Genomic DNA, 22,935 nt, shown 5'->3' on the forward strand with positions numbered 1-22,935 from the left:
TTTGGTAGCTCGAGACATACCCCATTTTTAAAAATCAAGAGTCCGATGAAATTAGTCCGGCTATTCACTGAGTATTGACAAAATGCATACGCTGATATGCAACTCTATCAGCCATTTTCGTAAACTCATAACATTTCTGAAACGAACTTCTTTGCAAATTAAAATACATTACAATGAAAACACGGAAGCTGACATACGAGTATCCGTATTCCAAAAGCTTTTCATGAGATAAGCTACCATTAACTTTATGCAGGACAGGGAACTCTAAATAAGATCGAAGCTAGTGGAAACGAAAAAAGGTTGGAATTGAACGAGCGTCGAAAACTGATTTCCCACTGCATCGTTAATCCAACTGCATTTAAGGATGATTCATCAATATGATATTCCACTGCACACGCGAAAGCAAAAGATAATGCACACAACTAGGGAACATAAGTTTGCTACAAATCCATAATGGAAAACATAGATAAATTTTTAAGTTTCAAGTTGCTAAAAAACAACGTCTGAAATTGTCTTAAAATTTTCAGTCCAAATGATTTTAAAATTTCATCCTTAGCAAACAGAAAGTTCCTGATACTTGCAGAATTTCCTGACTATTTCCGGTCTTCCAAATTCCCTGACTTTTCCTGGTTTTCCAGGTTTGTCGCCACTCTGTGCAACCACAGATGAAAGCATAGAAAAAATGCACAATAAGATATTTGACGATCGGCGATTGAAGGCGTATGAAATAGCTGATGCCATAGACATATTGCAAGAAAGATCACGGTACATTTTACATGAAGAATTAAATACGAAAAAGCTATGTAAAAGATGGGTGCTGCACTTGTTGAATGTTTGTACATGCCAAAAGTAACGGATTTCTCGGCAATGCTGGACCATTGAGAACTGATTTTGTCGCCAATTTGTTACTGTGGATAAAACATGCATCCATCTCAGAAATGGAATAGCAACCAAAGCAGTGGGTGGAAGTCAATGATCCTAAATCAGAAAGGGGAAATCTATTTCATCAGCCGGAAAGTCGGCTCGTTTTACTGGGATGCACGATTTTCTTATTGATTATTCCCATTAGGTAAAACAATAACTGGCGAACCACGCAACTCTCCTGGACCAACTGAATGAAAAAAGAATACATGAGAATTATTGTTTATCAGAATAGAACAACGTGCGTTAGGAATAAAAAAAAAAAAAAAAATAAATAAATAAATAAATAAATAAATAAAATTAAATTAAAAACTGAATTTGGAGCAAGAATTGTTGGAACACATACCCTATTCACCATATTTACCACACACTTACGCCTACCTACTCCCACATTTAAAAAAACAAAACAAAAAAAAAAAAAAAAAAAAACCAACTTGAAAACGTTTTGAGCCAATGAAGAGGATATGGAAGCTGCATATGCGTATTCTGCAGACCTTCCAAAATTTGCACCTCAGGAATGGAATTTACTCACTGGAGAAACGTTGGACCAAGTGCACTGAACTAAAAGGGGACTACGCAAAATAGCAGTCTTTCACTCTCACGCCAAGAGCTTTTGGCCTTGCCCACATATGCTCAATTTTAATTTTAACTTCCGGCAGTTACATCCTAAGACACCAATAAAAGCGATGACACAATGCAAAAATGGAGTTTAAAAAACTAGCACAAACTTGCCATTAATTCCAAACGGATTAATTTGATAATAGAGGTCGCCCCATTCAGTTGCACCAAAGATAAGCGTCCGATTAAAATTCTAGTAGGGATTAAGTTCGTGGTTGGTAGTCATGCTTCGCAATCAGATCGTCTCGAATTCGAACCTAGTGGCCGGTTACTGTGACTTAGCTTTTTCCTCAGTTCCACTACTCAAATGCCGAAATGGTAACTTAATATAGGTCCTGATCAATTTCTTACCCATTGTTGTTGAATTCAAATTTTTAACGTTCTACAATTATGCCCTTAAGGCTAGAATGAGAAATGATTAATGAATGATTATGAGAGACTTATGAGAATGCGATAGAAAACGAGAGAACCCCGTGAAAACCTACGGACAGGTTGTGGTCCACCACAAACTCTCACGGCATGGGATCGAATCGGGTCGTATTTAACCAGGCGAGCGCTCTGCTACTGAACTACAGTATCCCCACCTATTGCTGCTGCTATAACTGCTGATACTTAATGATTCTAGTGTAAATTGGCGTAGCAGACTGTATTTGAAAGTCTGTTACGTAAATTAAATAAATAAATAAATAATATATAAATGGCATATGTCTTCAAATTAAACGCCTCACAACTATTCCATTCACGCTAAACAGGACATAAGTATATCTAAAATGGCTATGATGACATTAGATTATATGCCTGGGTTTTCTTGGGTACTACATTTTTCCTCTTACTTTTTTCCAATCCACCAACCAGTTAATGATCATTCACTTGTGCTAACCTCTTGTAGACTTAAGGACATAATGAAGTAATCAGACTTAGCGAGATGCAAATGAAGTGGTGGTATAGTAGCAAAACCAGACCTATAAAAAAGGGAAGAGTACTGTTTAAAGTGTATTTGCTTATCTAATCCTAATAATAAACAGCAAATGTCTCAGTCTGTGCGTCACGCTAATACATCCTGACCCGATAGAAGTCGTTACCTGCGTTATCGTCTACCTGTATATCGAAATCCTTGAATAACTGCACACATACTCAAGGCCACCTAAATATACAAGAAAACCTGTAAACAATAAAAGCTTTCAATTAAGCACGATTTTAATCCACAGTATATATCACGCTACAGGTTCGGGTGGAACACCAGTTTTGAAATAAATTCTGAGCTCCCACGAAGCAAAACAATCTTATGAGTTTTGTCCACAACATCATGAACTTAAATCCATCTTTGCTGCGGAGATGTGGTCGCACTCGGTTTCCATACAAAGAAGTTGAAGGGACGAATTCTGATTTACAAGGCTAAGGTGAATTGTATATTTGCTTGTTTATTGAAGTTTAGCGTCCCTTTTGAGCAACAAAGGCTATATCAAATCGTAAGCTCTCATTAAGTACGGGTTTGAGACAACGTAACGGAAAATATGAGCTTAAGTTTGCAATAATCGGTATAGCATTTGTAATGGCTTGTTCCAGCTGTTGTGCTGTGCTGCGGTCCGCAAAATTTTGGGAAGATTAGTACGAAATGAACTATAGTTTAAGATGGAATCTGAACCTTAGTAATGTGTTCAAATTTCTATGTTCCCACCGGGCATCGAACCCGGGATCACGCGCACCAAGGACACTAGCCACCAGACAAGCAGGAGGGCTATGGAAGTTACGGTATAATTTGTAACGTTGTTGACATTTAAGTTATAATTATTTTTAAGTAAATTTATCATTGTTTCTTTGAAAGTGTGCATTACAGTAGGGAATGAATATTTCTCATTCTATATTTGCCCCAGCGATCAGGCCATCGGGTCAATATAGGACAATGAGAAAATGTGTTGAGTGGAGCTTCATAGGACACGAGCCCGACCCTGCTTTTTACTACCAAGCATGCAATATAAATTGAATACGGAATACCTTGCATAACGTCACTCTGAAAAAAGTGGATATTGTTAAGAAGGTTTTAATTATTACATACTTACGAAATTACATATGGCTTGTCAAATTCAAATTTTTAACACCTTGTCTGTCACCATATCTTTTGACTGTTATCATCTGTGCGCCACTGGCAACAGTTCGCCAGTAATATTTTGTTTTTGTCTTTGTTTTAGGTGCATAAATGTATGATTATCTTTGTGTATGGTTTTGCATATACGTGGCGTAGTCATTAAATTTTGCCTTCTACGACATAGGTATGTAATTGCATTCATACCTGTAAAACAAACGCGACAGAAGTGCAATATATTGGTTGTGTATGAAAAACCATACACGCGGCGCTGCACGGGAGCCGTGTGTATGAAATTCCATACACATGGCAAGTCTACGTGTTAAAAATAACCAAATAAAAGCAGTAAGTAGCATGTATACATATAGATGGAAAGTCAAGTCGAGTGTGTACTGGGTTATAATATGAAGATGTTAATAACAATTGAAGACTGGGGGCGCGTTGGCCCAGCAGCAGAGCGCTTATCTCTTATTGCGAACTTATCTGCGAAGAGTTCCTGGTTCCAACCTAGGCCACGTGGGTTTAGTTTATGGTAGACAACATCGTGTCCGTAGCTTCTCCCATTTCTTCCCACATTCTCAATCCATTATTTATTTTACCAATTCTTGAAATGGAAATTTTCAACCTGACATCCAACGGTTATGCAGTTTAGGAGGCTAAAGGAGACAAATGATGAATGAAAGTAAGTGATTATGAAATAATAGTGGAATGAAAATGTAGAAGGAAACGGCATAACTCAAGAAACTGAACGAACAAGACGTTGTCTACCACAAAATTGCGTGGCTTGGAATCCCACGCACCAAAGGTGAGCGCTCGATTACTGAGCCACCGTGCCCCAACTCCATTCTTATTCATTCTTTTGCATTAATTATCTTTCTTATTTCGAATACTTGGCACAACCATGGGACAGAAAACTGAAATATTTCTTTTTCATTTGCAATTGAACAATTTTTTTACACAGCATATATGTTTACAAGGATTTTATGTATTATTTACTTATTTATTTAAAATATTTCCGTAAAGCTTGTTTATTGCCCTAAACTTTTGTGATGAATAAATTAAATTAAATGTAAGACTTTGAACAGCACGGATTTGCATAGCGTAGACGTTCCTTGAAACTAATGAACTGTGTTATGTAAGATATTTCCATATTTCATTTTCCATAGTGAGTATGGCATAATTCATTAAATTATATATATACATACAGTATATATAGAGTGAAGTATTTTACACGGTATTTATTCAGGTGAAACTTGTTCAGCGCAAGCAGAACTCGGAAGCATAAAATTTTACTACAGAAAAAGATATTCTACCCGTGAGATACCGCACTTTTCATTCAAGTACTACACTCTCTGACGCTAAAAGACACCGACGATGTGTCCAGGTGTAATGTGTTTGAGTTTTGTGCAGTCAACACATTAGATACAATCGCTGTTGTTTCTTGCTAGTCAACACATTCAATATAATCGCCAGCATTTCTTGCTTTCTAGGGAGCATGGTGACTCAGTGGTAGAGTGCTTACTTTTGGTGCGTGAGGTTCTTGGTTCTATCCCTGGCCAAGTAAGATTGTGGTGGATAACATCGTGCTCGTGGGTTTTCTCGGGGTACTCCCGTTTCCTCCCACTTTCTCATTACTAATTCTTCCATCATCATTTACTTGCTTTAATCATTTAATCATCGTCTCCTTTATCCTAACAAGGGTAAGCGTGGACGTTAAACCCAAAGATTTCATTTCTTGCTTTCTATACTAAAGTTTACTACTTCTTACATCACCGAAAAATTGGTGCACTATCATCAATCCAACTCGGAACTAAGCGCACTAACTACTCGGCTAAACGGATTTTAATTATTAATGTTTATAGACCGCCTAATTCAAATGAATGATTTTTGAACGATTACAAAATAAATGGATTCATTGACCGATTTGAGTTTGACATCACTTTCAGCGAAAAGATTAGAAGGCATAGATCTAATGTGTTGTTAAGGAAAGCTACCATCTAACAGACGTTGCACGTAAAATTAAATGAAATATTTTTAGTTTAACGTCCCACGATTATGCCCGTTAGGCTAACGGAGACGGATAATTATGGTAAGTGAATGATGGAAAAATTGACAGAGTGATAATGTGAAAGGAAACAGGAGGCCCTGAGAAAACCAATGGACATTATCTTGTCCACTACATGCTTACTTAGCTGGGGATAGAACCAGGAAACCCACGCACCAGAGGGAGGTAAGCGCTCTACTGAGCCATCTGCCCCCTAAATGCTGCACGTACGCAAACAAAAGAAAAGGGAAGGTTTTTTTGCGTCATTGCAGAATTTTTCACGTTGTTTCTAGGTACTCAAGGGCACTGACCACGCTGCTGCAGGAACTTGAAAATCTTTGAAATGAAATCTTTTGGTTTTACGTCCCACGGTTATGCTAGTTAGGCTAAAGAAGACGGTGATAATGAGAAATGAATGAAATGGTGGAATGAAGAAAGTGGGAGGAAACGGGAGAACCCCGGCAGAAAACTCACGAGCACGGTGTTTGTCCACCACAAAGTCCACACGGCGCGAGCTGGGATCGAACCAGGGACCCCAAGCACCGGAGGTGAACGCTCTACCACTGAGCCACCGCGTCCCCTCTGCAGGAACTTGAATCTTCTGTCAATAATCCAAGCACTATTATCTTGGTTATTTATTAATTATATGTCATAAATTATCCTCTCATTGTATTGTGATTATACAGTTATGCCTTGTTAACCGTTGTAGGTTTATCGCCAGAACTGCTGTCTCTATTGTTGCAGTCTTTGGCAACAGCGCCTCCAACACCTGTCCAACTGTCAGATGCCAGCTTTTCTACACCGCATAGTAGATCTGACGTAGAATCCAAATTATATGTATTTCCACTCGGAGTTGAAATAGGGCTTCCTGAACCGAAGATGGGAATGATAACTATGCAATCGAGCGAGGTCTCGATTATAATGAAAACAAACGATTATTAAAATGTTTATAGTCCACTTCTCTACTATTACTTCTCTAGTTTGAATAACTCCTACCACCTACCAATATGAAGATCAGAGTTATACTTACTATACACTCTTATCAGGGTATTCATCTGGTACTGCAACTTTAGTTTTCAAGAAATATTCTCCTTGTACAACTTTTAATCCTACAGCAGATGTCTTCTGTTTTAATTTCAATTCATCCAAATCGGGATTTAAGGTTTTCTTGACATGATTAATTTCATTGTAGCAGCAAGACAAAGGATTCTCATCAACAAACGCCCGAATAAATTTCAAAATTTTTAAGACCTGTAAGTAATAAGATTTAAGACTTAAAATAAATGACAAATTCTATATTCAGTTGCATCTATTTGTTTATTTTGAAAATATTAAAGTGGATTCATGAAAGTGGTTTGTTTTTACTTACCATAAAAAGTTCTGAATGTTCCATTTCTACATTTTTTTTTAAACCCTGGATTGGTATACATGTGAGCGCGGTGCTCACTTGCGGGAAAACACATCTCATCTATTACGAAAAGCAGCATTGTAAAACTATTTCTAGCTGCCTTTTCTACTTTCTGTAGTCAATGGATGTAGCTATTATGGTGGCGCAGCCTAGCCAGTTGAAGTTAAAGCATTGTTAAAAATTAGCATGTCGTGAATGTGAGAGTGGTACTCACACGTATACCAACAGCGATAAATATATTTTGCTAGACTCACATTTTATTATTCTTTTTACATTTGTGTGATTTTGCACTTTCTTGTGATACGAGTAATCAAAAGGAAGTTCTAGCATGGCTAGATGGAGTGAGTGAATTATAATGTATCATTTTCAACGGATCTAGATAACGTGCTTACACTAAGATTTCTATATGTAATTGCGCGTAAGTGAGTAATTATTCTGTTTTCCTCTATGAAGCAACACAGAGTTTGTTAGCATTATATATATATTTACTGTGTTTAAAAGCAAATATGTTTAACTCTTGATGCAGACCATACCATTTGGTCAATATAACGCAAGTAATATTTTCTATAGTATTAAAACTACTTGTGTTTGTAGCATCTAAAAACAAAGTTATATATATATATATATGAACCTGAGTGTATTTAACGACGAAAACAATAATTTGGTTTTATCAAATATGTAGGACTACCGTGCGTTACGTTGACTAATTTGTTTGATTGAATATGAGCTGTTAAGTTAATATACAACAGCTCATACGTTTGAAAAAAATACGTGACTTTTTGAAATTCTAAGTATATGGTAGTACCACTTCTCATTAAAACATTATAAAACAAAGTAATATTATTAAAATACATTTTTCTTGCATCATTAATGGTCATATCTTTCTGTAAACACTATGGTTGGCAGAAATTAACAATACCAAAAAACAAAGAAAACAGATATAAGCGTGGCGTTCACACGTATACCAACCGTGTGACATCACAGACGTATACCTATCCAGGGTTACGTGACAAATTTTTAACATATATTTTACAAGAAAAAAAGTTAGTATGTTGATGTGACTGAAATGTCTGATTTGACGTCTGGTGAATGAAATAAAATCTCTGTAACGCAACTAATCGATGAAGGACCGATGTCACACGTACAACATCACAAACTCCGTACATGTTCAGAAAACAGGTTGGGATATGCAGTCAGGAGGCTATGCATTGTTAAAGATGGTCGTGTCAAAGTGCACCATCAAGAACACACAAGTGCGAATGATTTTCCTTTCGGAGTTCAAACTGGAACATTCTGTACATCTTACCGCGAAAACCATCAACCGTGCATTTCAGCCACGAGTGACAAATGAACGCACCATATCCCTGCTGCTTGTAAAATTTCGTGCTGGTAAAACAACATTCTAAAATGAGCCCTGCGGCCACCAACAGCGCGTTCTGACGAAAATGAAATGAAATATTTAAGTTTAACGTCCCACGGTTATGCCGGTTAGGCCAAAGGAGACGGTGATAATGAGAAATGAGTGAAATGAAGAAAGTGGGAGGAAACGGAAGATCCCCGAGAAAACCCACGAGCACGATGTTTGTCCACCACAAAGTCCACACGGCGCGAGCTGGGATCGAATCAGGGACCACAGGCACCGGAGGTAAGCGCAGTGTGTTCTGATGAGTTCCTTAGGAACACCGAGGAAGCGGAACCCTCGGAAAATGTATGTACAATTATAGATGAGTTAACCATACACTATACCAGTGGTTCTTAACCTTTCTATCTCGACAGAAATAAACAAAACTACACAACGTTTATATAATGAAAGAGTGAGTTATGTTACTCTACGTGTACAGGCACGCCAATACCCGTAACCACGTTTCTCCTGTCTTTCCGATGTCCTTTCAGGAAACAAACGACATTTCGGAATAATAGTATATGTTTATCATTTGACACGTTTTTAAAAGAATAAAAAATTAACTCTCTAATTGATATGCTATATTATTCAATAATAAACGACATTTCAATAGTTAATCAACCATCTTCGTCAAATCGACGTAAAAATAAGAAATGTCTGAAGATAGAAATTAATCACATTTTAGTTAGTAACAAATTATCTTAAATTAAAGTCCTTGAGCACTCACGTATTGAACTGTAAGACAGTTATAAACTGTGACTAATTTTTAGTCTTCGATCACCTAATTCATGTCTACACCGATAAAGGCAAAGATGACAGATTAACAATCGAAACATGAGAGTTAATTAAGGTATAATCGAGAATATCGAATAAGTAGTAACCTGTTGTTCTTTACCATTCAGAATAAGTCAAGAGATGGATGTTGAAAGTTTATTCAAAGATAAACTGAATGAATAATCAAAGGATAATCTGTCATTCACATCCAAGAGATGGATGTTGAAACTTTACGTAAAGATAAATTGAATCAGTAGTCAGAGGAGAATATGTCATTGAAATTTAAGAGATGGATGTTGAAACTCAGTTCAAAGACACTGAAACAATAATCAAAGGATAATGTATCACTGAAATTCAGGCAAGATGGAAGTTGGAACTTCGCCTACAGACAAACTGATTCAATAATGAAATGACAATCTGTCATTCAAATTCAAGAGGTGGATGCTGAACTTGTGGTGAAAGAACTTGAATCAATACTTTTCCTCTTTGTCAACTTCAATTGAAGTTACATATGACGAGATGCAGATATTTACATGCCACGTTCTTGTTGTTAGTCATAATTTGTAATAATGAATGTTGATATTCTATTATGAGATACCAATATTGAATGCTATCAAGAATATTTTATAATAATACTTTTATATACGTTATCTGAATAAACAAGAAAAAAGAAAGAAAAAGTTCAATCTAAGAGGACAATAAGAGAAGTCGAAGACCACAGTTTAAGAAATATTGCACACAGAAAAATCAAAATCCATTGCTAAAGAATTCGACAGAGACATCGAAGAAAAGAAAAAAAGATATAAAAACACGGTAAATGAGCTAGAACTTTCAATAATTAGTTTGCAATCTTGCAGTCACCAATGATCAACTTTTTTTTCTCTCTTCTCAAGAATGCTCCGGTCGACCAGACAGAACACATTCAACTAGTCAAGACGACTCCCATTGTCTTTATCTCCAACTTATGATGCGGTAGACCCGGGTTCGATTATCGATGGGAGTTCATGTGGTTCGAATCTCATGTTAAGTTGTAGGTCCACGTCTCATATTTCCTCGATGTTAAAAAGTCGCTAAACTCTAATCCAACCACCCAAATTCAGAATTTCTTTCTTCAAACACCTTCCTATTGTGTCATCATGAAAATTATGTCCTCACTAGAAAAACTTGGAACCACACCACTTCAACATCACTCTTCAAGGCTTGTGCGCTAACAATTTGATTACACCTGAAAAATAATTATTATCATCAACCACCGTAATACGAACAGTTAATTACTGTGACTAACCTGTGGTCTTCCAAGACTCTTCTTTGCTTCTTCTTCACACACTTTCGTTAATCCATCCAACAATTTCTCAGACAGGGTCTTACTTTTCAACTCAAGAAGCAGCGGAGAATCAGGATAGTTTCTTGGGAACTGAATGCACACAATCAAATGTTTATATCTGGTACGCCTATAATGTAACAAACACATTCAGAGTTCGGTAGAAAATATGTATACATTTGGGACAAAGGAATCCCGAGAAGAGAAATTAATTACCAGAAAACACTAACCACCACAAACATATTTGGCCGGGAACTGAATCAAGGAAGTCAAGCACACGAGGTAAGAGCTCTAGCACTGAGCCCCCCTTAAGTTCTCTTTGCATAGATTAACCATTTAAACGAAATCTGACGACAAAGAAATTGTGCCAAGAACTTAAATCAATGACTTAATGATCCATAGAGATTTCTGTTGATTACTTTCAAAAAAAAAAAAAAAAAAAAATGTACACTCATGTCCAAAATGATTGTCACATATCTATAACTGTCTTCTTGTAAGCATATAATTTGATAATCATTTTGCAGGGTACTTTTAATATTGATACTATGTGCATAATCGGGAAATGTATATTTGTGGTAAATTTCATAGGAAAAGAATTATAAATACGAAAATTAGAATGAGTAAAACAAAATATTGCTAAATGAACAAGAAAGTTTTACTTTCGTTTTATTGTTCTTATTTACTGCTCTTTGACGTGAAATTTGCCACATACAAGAAAAACCGGGTGAATTCATTATCAAATTATATTTCTACAACAGCATATTTATAGACATGCGACAATAATTTGGACATGAGTGTAACTATTTTTTAAAAAAAATTAGACACTTAGATACCAGCAAATTATGTCTATAGATACAAAAAAAGTACCTATGTACAGGGTTAATGACAAGTATTTAGACATTGAAAATTTGTTGTAATCGAATATATATATATATATACAGATGGTGATCAGAAAAATGGAAACACCTGTAATTGGCAACACGTCAGATGTATGGGTTGGCAGTGCTGTCGTGGCGCCCGCAGCGCCGGACTGCTGGTGGTGGTGTTTTAGGTCGGTCTCCATACTACGTCAGGCGCAGTGAAACAGCAGTGTCCAGTGGCTGCAGCAGACGAAGGTAGTGTAAAATGGGAGCCCTCTCAGATTTTCAAAGAGGGCAAATTGTTGGTGCGCGGTTATGTGGAGTGAGTTTGACGGCAGTAGCTACTGTGTTAGGTGTGTCGCGTGGGACAGTGACGGCCTACACAACACACGGGAAAACCACATCGGGGAAGCGGAATAGTGGGCGGAAGAAAATCATGACTGACGGGTCACGCCGGGTATTAAAGTGCATTGTCACGCAGAACCGTCGTGCCATTTCGGAGCAAGTGACGAAGGAACTCAATCAGCATCTCCCCCACCCTGTTTCGACAATCACAGTCCGCCGCGAATTACATGACATGAACTTACGGGGTCGTGTTGCACGCGCCAAACCGCTCATCAGGGACCATAACGCTTTCGCACGCCGCAAATCGTGGCGCTACCATGCAACTTGGACCGTTGAGGACTGGAAACGTGTGATATGGTCGGATGAGTCATCCTCCACCCTATTCCCAACCACGGGCCGTGTTTATGTGTGAAGAACGCCCAAAGAAGCTTATGATCTGCAGTGTCTCCGCCCAACTGTGAAACATGGCGGCAGCTCGATGATGCTGTGGGCCGCCATATCATGGTTTTCATTGGGTCCTGTGGTCACACTTAGCGAACGAATCACTGCCAACGATTATGTCGCAGTTTTAGGAGACCACTTGCATCCTATGGTCCGGATGTTGTTCCCGGACAATGACGCCACCTTTCAGGATGATAATGCACCCATTCACACAGCTGGCGTTGTTGCAGCGTGGTTTGAGGAACATCGGGATGAAGTTCAACACCTCCCCTGGCCCGCCCAATCCCCAGATCTCAACATAATTGAACATCTGTGGTCCGTCTTGGAAACACGACTCCGGTGACGATTTCCAACTCCATCCTGTCTCACAGAACTGGCCGATGCCCTGCACGAGGAATGGTGTAAAATTCCACTTGCTACCATTCACGACCTCTATGCCTCCATCCCACGTCGCATCAAGGCTGTTCTGAAGACGAAAGGTGGCCCGACACCATATTAATCTGGTAAGTTGCAATTTCGTTCAGGTGTTTCCATTTTTCTGATCACCATCTGTATATATATATATATATATATATATATTCACATACATGAGCTCAATGAAACTTCATGTACTGTACATATACGTATTGCAATAAGACTCTATAATTACATACGAATTTTACAATATGATGATGTGATCTCTTTAATATGATGAGCAATAGGCTGACTGACTCAAGAGCACGCAAAGACTACGAGAGGATTCGAGGTGTGGAATTCCATACTTCCTCTGCAGAGGTAGTAGGGCAGTAAATGGTAGAAATGCAACCATCAGGCCAAATACATTAGGAACCGTAGGAAGCTTATGACCACAAACTTGGTTATGAACGTAACGAGAAATGGACTACCTTCGACCATCATATTAGGAAGAGAATGTGGTATTCATGACACCATGAATGGCGAAAGCTACCTGACTACCTGGGAAAGGGTGCTGCGTAACTCGTTGGGACAACAAGGAAGGTTTAAAAATGAAAATCAAAGAAGAAAAGACGCCGCACTGCTATACTCCGCACGTACTGTACGCAGACCCGTATTTATATATTGTGCTCCCCTGTGCTGTAAACAATTTGCCGCCCCTCCTCATAAACTTATGTCTTAAACAAGGAAACAAGCTGACGGTGAATAATGTATTTTGCAAACATACCAGCTCTTGTTGAGTAGCAGTTTAGATTTTATAAGTTACAAAAGTTAAAACGTAATTTTAAGTGACCTACTTCTCTGAATTTATACGGCCTAATATGTGATAAGAAAAATAATTGTTTACATTATTCACCGTCAGCAATGCTTTAATAGCATCTATATTAATAACACAATAAGATGTCTGTCGTAGCACTTTTCAACTCGAGAACCATACTAGATAGAAATATGAAATTTTAATATGTTTTAAAGCTCTCGGAGAAATGAACGAAATGATCTGTTCCAGGTCCCCAGGTCACATCTGAGCTGAGCCATGGGGTGAAAAGTCCTCACAATTACATGGGGGGCATTTGAAAAATAATCGAAAACGACCGATATTAGTTGAATTCATAGTTTTTGGGTCGATGATGTACAGGGACAGTTTTAATCCAATTCAAATTCAAGATCATACTCCACTCTCCAGCGAGGGGGCAGGATTTTAAAAGTAATCGAAAACGACAAATATTAGTGTTGAATTCATAGTTTTCGAGGTCGCTGAGCTTAACAGTATCAGTTTTCATGATGTTTAACCCTTTTACATTCTTGTCTTTTTCGGCGTTTTTCTTGAGTCTCAGATAAGCAGCGACAGTGTCATCCCTATTTACCCTAGGATCATGGTTCATACCTCGTTTTTCTCAGAATGGAACAGCCTTTCAAATGGTACCACTTACATGTCCCTATGATGTATCAGAAGGCAATTATTTGAGGGAAAATCAGGATTTTTTTGCCCAAAAAAAACTTCTTCAAAGTTTGGGGCCCCCTGAGGCTCTACCGGGTCTGCGCCCGAACCTCCAAACATTTGGAAAAATACTACGTAGTGTACTAATTACTTGTGACAAATTCAAATTTCCTGTCTTGAATAGTAAGGGCGGGAAAAGTTTTTGCCCATGTTGAGAGAGCATAAAAAAACGCCCAAAAATTCCCTACAAATTTAAAAAAAAAAAATCTGACACGTCCCTAATGATCATAAAATTGTAGTTCATACGTCGGTTTGTTCAGAATGGAGTAGCCTTTCAGATGGTATCACCCGCATGTCCCTCGGACATCCCTACGGATAGAAAAATTGAGGAAAATATGGATTTTTGTTGAAAAAATTCCTTTTTCCCCGATTTGGAGCCCTTTGGCGCGGCCCTGGGTAAACATAGAGATCCAGAAATCACTTTCAAAAATACTACGTAGTGTACTAATTGCTTGTGCCAAATACCAATCTCCTATCTTCAACACTAAGGACGGGAAAAATATTTTCCTCTTCTGCGAATATTCCCAGAATGTCCCAGGATACCCTATATAAATTTCAAAAATTTCTTGATACGTCCCTAATTATCGTAGGATCACGATTCATACGCCATTTTCTTCAGAATAGAGTAGGCTTCCAAATTGTATTACCCTCATGTCCCTCGGACGTCCCTAAGGAGGGAAAAATTGAGTAAAATAAGGATTTTTGCTTAAAAATCCCTTTTTTCCCGTTTTGGGGCCCTCTGGTGCAGCCCTGGGTAAACATAGAGATATGGAAATTACTTTCAAAAATACTACGTAGTGTACTAATTACTTGTGCCAAATACCAATTTCCTATCTTCAATACTAAGGACGGGAAAAATTCAGGATATTTTCCTCTTCTGCGAATATTTCCGAAATTTCCCAAGGATACTATACAAACTTCAAAAATTTCCTGACACGTCCCTAATTATCGTAGGATGATGATACATACGTCGTTCTCTTTAGAATAGAGTAGGCCTTTAGATGGTATCACCAGCATGTCCCTAGGACGTTCCTAAGGGGGTTACAAGTGAGGAAAATAGGGATTTTTGGAGAAAACTCCCTTTTTCCCCGTTTTGGGGCCCTCTGGCGCGGCCCTGGGTTAACATAGAGATCTGGAAATCACTTTAAAAAATGTTACTTATGGTACTAAATACGTGTGCCAAATACCAATCTCCTATCTTAAATACTAAGGGCGGAAAAAATATTTCCTCTTCTGCAAATATTTCCGAAATTTCCCAAGGATCTATACAAACTTCAAAAATTTCCTGACACGTCCCTAATTATCGTAGGATAATGATTCATACGTCGTTTTCTTCAGAATCGAGTAGGCTTTCAGAAAGTACCACTCAAATGTCCCTATCATGTAGCCGAGTGGAGCAAGAATCGCGAAAGTGGGATTTTTGGTCAAAAATATCCCTTTTTTCCCATTTTGTCCCTCTGAACCCCCCTTTTATGTTGACGAAGAGATCCGAAAAAATTCTCATAAAAACTAATGGGTCCACTGATTGTTTATGGAAGATATTAGGATTCTAGTATTAAAGAGAAGCTCACCAAAATATGCTGAAGTTAGACCTCCCTAAAAAAAGGGAATTTGTAAATTGATGACGTCATATCCCCCTATGCTCTGAAGCTCGGAAGCATATATACCCTTCCAAGGCTTTCTTGAATGCCTCCTCTCTTGGAAAATTAAAAAAAAAAAAACGGAACTAAATAGCATTCTTAGTTCTCTTTTAATCGAATCTTTAAGACACTACAATATCGGTCGAAAACGACCGCAAAAACTTAAAAGGGTTAAGTTCATCCTCACCCTTCGAGTGGGGGTGGTAGAGGATAACTTTTTAAGAATTATCGGATAAATAAGCTAATTAGTTACTACTCTAATTAGACCGAATTAAACACATTAACATAGTTACTCGTGCTTGCGTGGGATTCTGCGACTTGCTTATTTTAAATATTACTTTATTGTGAGTTTTTAAAAAAGTCCAGAATTTTGCCACCCCCTAAATTCTGCTGCCCTGTGCTCGAGCACAGAATACCCCTTACCTAAATACGGGGCTGACTGTATGGTTCTGGATGGATCACAAGAAGACATGGGTAGGACAACGGAGCACTAATGAACATTTTGAGGCACGAATTCAAAATATTATGACAAATATCTCGAAGGAATTCCTACTGCAAACTTGGATTCCAATCCTTCGGTTGGAGGAAACTGGAGGATACCCTTGATGCCTATTGAACTCGGAGCTAGCAAGTTTATATAACCAACTTGTACATTTACTAGAAAAAATGAAATCTTTGAGTTTTACGTCCCACGATTATGCCGGTTAGGCTAAAGGAGACGGTGAAGATGAGAAATGAATGAAATGGTGGAATAAAGAAAGTGGGAGGAAACGGGAGAACCCCGAGAAAACCTTACATTTACTAGAGTATTATCCAATAATGTCAACAGATAATAATAATAAATTGTTGTTTGTATTACGTCTCTACCGGTACTTGAAGATAATACAAGGACAGGAGAGGAAAACCTCTTCTTTATTCATTCGCTTTCTTTTGAAAAATATGTAACTAAACCAATTGTCGTACGTATCCAATGTCTTCTCTCACACGAGTTTGAAAAAGAATTTGTTCCAATCTTGTGATACACGATATAAACTAATATACTGCTACAAAACGTTATACAATGAAGAACTCTCACTTACCTTATTTCGACGCGCACCATAGTTTGCACACAAGAGACGAGTTTGGTACCTTCAATGACATGCTCACAGAGTTTTCGAACTTCTCGCAATTCATCATCAAGCAGTCCCATGGAATTCTAAACCCAACTGAAAATAAGTTGAAACGAATTTAAGAATGCATAGAAGTTTGCAATCTTTATTTACTTAGTTTCTATTTTTATTTATTTATTTCTTTATATAAAGTCTTATTTTTCACTTTAAGCAATATCTGATATTAATGGCTAATAACAGAAGGGCAGGAACCAATTTGCAAAACATACATGAAATCAAAAGTGAATGAAATATCTTGTTTTACACTCCAAATTTATGCCTTTTACGTTAAGTGAATCTGATAATTAATGCAAGTGAATGAGTATGAAAGAAATGGTGAAATGACAATGTGGAAGTAAACAGGACCCAGAGAAAATTCAAGGACACGATGCTGCTCACCAGAAACTCACCTAAGCGTGATCGAACTAAAAGCATGCCATCGAAAGTCTCCATTAACTTAATTTACTTATGTGTAGAGGCATGCTTTGCATCTACTCTGGTTCTCCACAGGGCGAATCTGGTGGGCCAACGAGGGAGGTTTACTTAAGGATGGACATATTAACAACAGTCAGTATCCGCCATATACTATAAAGCCATCTTCCCATCGTCTACTTTGTACTGTTGCTATAAATATATATAATCCCATTGCATGTTCATGAAGTGCAATTTTTAATGTTATATCTGTAGTGGACACATGACTTACCTCTTTGCCGTCTACATAAACATTACTCTCCCATTCTGAATTACGTAACAATTTTTTCCAAAAAGTAACTTTCAAATTCTTAATCAGGACGTGATGAAGATTAAGAACATGCGCGCTATATTTTATAAAATGCTATTACATCATTTTCCTTAGTTAAATAACACCTTTACGCATTCTTAAGTCCTATTTTCCTGCTGCATGCCTATTAATTACGTACAATTTCATAATATGCCATAAAAGCGACTATTCATGCGGAAAACACAAACCAACCCATCCTGGATGGTCACTACAAGCTTTACATCAATTCCTGTTCGGGGCAAGACGAGGTTGTGTCAGCGACGGTGGATTTCGAAAGATATGTTTGCAACGTTACTTTCTCCGTAAGGGTACAAATTAGCGATTACAGCGTACACTTCACGCAGAGCGTAGAAGTGCATGAACTGTACGTTATCATTCTCCTATCTACGTTACCATTCTCTAGCATTGGCAACTCACATACGAAATTCCAAACTTGTTATTCAAGATTTACAATACTCCCTTCGATGGTACTTTAAGTCGTTAGTTGGTATCTCGCTGAAATAAATAAAATTTGAAACGTTTGTCTGAATAGTGAAACAATGATGATTTAATTATACTAGCTGAACCTGCGCTCAATATATAGCGCATCATTCGCATAAATCTCCTCATTTCTCACATCTGTACATGCCCTTTAGAGACACAAGTGAAAGAAGTCTTGATAAAAAAAGGTCGGCAAGGGGTACCATAAAGGGAAAATGTTTTCGATTATTTTTTCTCAATATCTCGCACCATTTGCAAGATTTGAACCTACTTCCGGTTGGAGTTCGTAATTCATGTATGACCAGTGTTTTCTTTGCTCTTGCATGCAGTATATAATAAGCAAATACATTACACACACAATTAATTATTGTCAGTTATATATGGTGTTCACTGGGCAAAACACTCCAAAAATAAAAACTCATCTTAGACTGGAGAAATGCTTATCCTTCCTTTTTCATTATTATTTGGCCATGAAACAAACTCACAGGACAGACCTCTATATAAAACAATGTGGTGTTGGAATGTATAATGCGTAGGATAAGATTATTTAATTTTGTTTTTAATTTCAACACTTCCATTGTCCCCGTAAAAATGTAATAAAGAAATATCGGTCATATTTTTTTAAATATTCAATTACAACTGGACAATCTATGCAAAATTTGCAATCGATCAGTGAAAAAGTCATTTTTCTAGTCTGTAGTTTCCGAGATCTCATTGTCGAAAGGATGGGCCATAAACATATAAACGCCCACAAATATATCTATCTATTAAAATGCTACAATAGCAATTAAAAGCGCCTGAGCTCTAACCTATAACTTTGGCTTTCAAATCTTTCATTTACGGTTATGTGTGATTTCACGTTTAACAGAGACAAACATTTTCAGTATTTGTACTTTAAACAGTCTAAATTAGTTAACTACATCTTCTTCATAAAGTTTATGATATAAAATTATTGTTCAAAGCCTTTGTATTTTAATAAGCCTTCTCTAAAATCAATGCATGTGAATTGTGCTTCCATCTTACGAGTTCTTTGTTTGTGGCCAATCCTTTCGACAATGAGATCTCGGAAACTACAGGCTCGATTGGAAATTTTGCGTAGATTGTCCAGTTCTAATTGAATATTTGAAAAATCATGGCCATTATTTCTTTATTACATTTTTTAGTTTACACTGGAAGCGTTGAAATTAAAAAAAAAAAAAAAACTAAAGCATTATACCCTATGCGTTATACATTCCAACAGAACATTGTTGTATATTGGGGTTGTATATGTCTCAGGTGTTTGTTTCATGGCCAAATAATAATGAAAAAGGAAGGATAACCATTTCTCGAGTCTAAGATAAATCTTATGTTTTTTAGTATTTTGCCCAATGAACACCATATATAATTGGCATTACAAATAACTGTATATGCAATGTATTTGCTTATTACATACTGCATGCAAGAAGAAAGAAAACACTGGTCATATATGAATTAGAAACTCCAACCGGAAGTAGACTCAAATCTTGCAAACGGTGCGAGATATTGAGAAAAAATCTCCCCTTTATGATACCCTTTGCCGATTTTTTAAAATCAAGACGTCTTTCATTTGTGTTTGTAAAGAGACATGTACATATGTTGTGAGAAATGAGAAGGAGATTTATGCTCATATGCGAATGATGCGCTGTGTAGAGAGCCCAGCTTCAGCTACTAGTTTTAAAAAACTTCAAAGATGGAAGCACAATTCATTTGCATTGATTCTGGAGAAGGCTTATTAAAATACAGACTTTGAACAATAATATAAAAAATAAACTTTATGAAAAAGATCTATTTAAATCATATAACAGTACACACACTTTAAAATATTTGTCTTTGCTAAACGTGAAATCACAAATAACCGTAAATCAACGGTTGAAATCAAAAGTTAGAGGTTGGAGCTCAGGTGTTTTTATTGCTGTTATTGCATTTTAATAGACTTTGAAAGAAAATCTCCAAAATGAAAAACAGAAAAGAACAAAATAATAATAATAAAAAAAAAGCAAGAAATGAACTATTTCCAAGGGGCTGTGTCGGCTTTTGAGGGCCCAAAACTAGATAAAAAAAAACGTTTACAGAAGGAATAAGTTCATGATAATGACGGTTTGGCCGAAAATTTATTCAGATGTACAGTGAAGGAGAAAAATAGTGCACACGGTTTTGAAAGCCGTGGCAGATCTATACAAACCATACAAATTTAAGTTATCGTGAAATACCAAACCAAACCTAACTTAAACGAACCTAAGCTAAACTAAACTAACCTACTCTACCTAAAATTAGCCAACATTTAACAAAATAGTAGCAATTTTTACCAAAAAAAAAAAAAAAAATGCTGCCCACCCAAAAGCCGGCATACACTTTTCAATGCAAAATCGTGTTAGGGGTCGTCCAAGTATTATGTAACGCTGCAAGGGGAGGGAAGGGGTTCGGGATTGCGTTACGAAGTGTGACATGGTGGAAGAGGAAGTTGAGGCCTTCATTAAGTAACGCATGTTTTTTTTTTTTCTGTAATCTTTATTTTTATTCTCAGGTTTGTATGCAATCTTTTAAAGAAATAATTTTATTCCGTTCTCATTTTATATATAAATAAATATTTCTTTTGTTTTGAGAAATTGGGAATATATAGCATATATAAAATGAATCATGCAGAAGGGACTCGAAGACGCTACTAGACACCAGCATGACTGGTAATGAATCTTGTGCGTATTACAACACAATAAAATTCTATTTTGAAGCCATCACTGCATTGCATTTAGTCACAGGAAGTTTTTTTTTTGAGTTGGTACCAATGATAACCAGCGCTTAAACATGTCCTCGAGTTCAAAACTTTTGATTTGCATCATTACCCACTCTATTATTCTAAGGAATTTCGCGTGTGAAATAGAAGAAACTCCTCCTCGTGAAATGATATTTTCCGTTAAGGAACGAACCACGACTTGCAGAGCAAAGAAAGATAATAAAAAACCGAATTCGCTAAATATTCATCATGTGCTGAATTTTTTGCTCTTTGGATTTGAATTTTCCTAGAGAAATCGAGTTTATTCGAATTGATTTAGGACAAGAAGAATTTGAAGAGATAAATTGAAGTCCAAAGTCTAATCGAAGATGCTCGAAAGTTTGTTCACAAATGAGGTGCCTCTGCTCCTCCACGTATGCAGCCACGTCGAATCTGTGGTCAACAAGGAAGAAAACTTATTTGCATCGCCGATACTAGCGAACTTCAAACACAAAAAACATCATGGATCCCGTTGATGTCAGTTCTTTAGATCGTGTTTTACCTGCATCTTCACCAGTACTTCCTCCTTGCCAATCATCGGTGGCCTCCTAAAAGAATGGGTGCGATCTCCTTGGGAGAAAGACAATATGTAATATCGAAGAATTTAGAGTGGTTAATTAAACAATCTTCTGGGTTAAAATATTATTACGGTACTGCCATTTTCCAATACTTTGATTCGCTGCCGAAAAAATACTACACAATGTATTCAGAAAACAAACATTTTATACTAAAAAGTTGTCATTAAGATGAGTATTATTGTAATAACTCCCCAAATAAGCAAAATTGGTGAAAAAACAAAAATAAAAAAGTGTTACATGACAATTGGAAGAGGGGGTAAAAATAGGTAAAAAATAGCATTACGTAATACGTGAACGGCCCCTAATTCGGCAATGATGTAATCCTTTCTACTTTCATTTTCATCGATCTCTTTCCAATTAAAATACCAGCCAGTATTTCAATATTCAAATAACCAACTGCAACTCATGCACATTATGAATTAAACAATACGCATGTTGAAAAATGACTCACAATATTATAACATTATTTCAGACAAACATTAAAAGAAAAACCACGTGCTAACCGGGCAAGGTCCTAGAGTACAGGTCCCACTTCCCACATAGCTGTAATAAAGACAGAAAACAACATATCCTGCGGGGTTCTAATCCGCCTTCACTCGCTAACGCTCGCTCGGCTATACTATATGAATTATATATTAAATTCTGGGAAGAAATGAAACAACCTAGCTACTAACTTATATGGGGGACCTGTGTTCTAGAACCTTCCCTGCTAACCATATACCGTGACGGAGTTGCTCTCACAATCACTACACAGGCAACACGTCATAAACATCGTACACCAACATTGAAATTCGAACCAATCACAATGCTTAAAACCATGAACCATCACAGAAGAAAAAAACACACGAAGCACGTATTAACTTGGTACCAAAACATTCTCTGTGGAGTGACTGAAATAATAAATGTGAATGAATAAACACTAAACACACCTTTATATTGAACTTCTTTTGGATATAGTATACAACAGTTCCTCATCATTTCCTGAGGACTCACGAAGTTCAGTCTTTTACGGATTATTCATTGAGGATCTAGGAACTTGAAAATGGGGTAACAAAGGGGTTAAGTTTAGAGTTACCCCTCCGCTTTTTATAAAAATCAGGAAAATTTACAGGAGAAATGAGGTAAGAAATGATAATTTGAAGTTTTTATTTGATGTTTAGGAATGTAAATTCGGCAGGAGAGTTATGTTTAATACGAGGAAAGATATATGGAAGTTAGTACTATTTGCCGGATGCGGAAGCATTCGCGGAAGGTTTCAGCAGCATGGTAGTTGTAAAATATGGCGAATATGGCGAACAGGTGTAACAGATGCGCAAAAATAATGAAGAAAACCTTTTAAATTTTTGTGAAGC

General features: G+C 37.0%; 1 protein-coding gene across 3 annotated transcripts in view; it reads right to left on the reverse strand.

Moving 5' to 3' along the window:
- LOC145681098 (uncharacterized) overlaps window positions 1–22,935 on the reverse strand; it is a 100,388-nt gene that overhangs the window by 75,919 nt on the left and 1,534 nt on the right. For all 3 annotated transcript variants that reach the window (XM_081752495.1, XM_081752496.1, XM_081752497.1), the window contains exons 2-4: window positions 16,888–17,013; window positions 10,536–10,701; window positions 6,697–6,917 (exon numbers count right to left, since the gene is read on the reverse strand). In XM_081752495.1, coding sequence (XP_081608621.1) covers window positions 6,697–6,917; window positions 10,536–10,701; window positions 16,888–16,997 — 497 coding nt within the window. In that variant the 5' untranslated portion in view covers window positions 16,998–17,013. The remainder of the gene's footprint in view (window positions 1–6,696; window positions 6,918–10,535; window positions 10,702–16,887; window positions 17,014–22,935) is intronic.

This window comes from Thermobia domestica, chromosome 3 (genome assembly GCF_964235325.1).
Source record: "Thermobia domestica chromosome 3, izTheDome1.hap1.1, whole genome shotgun sequence".
Lineage (NCBI taxonomy): Eukaryota > Metazoa > Arthropoda > Insecta > Zygentoma > Lepismatidae > Thermobia > Thermobia domestica.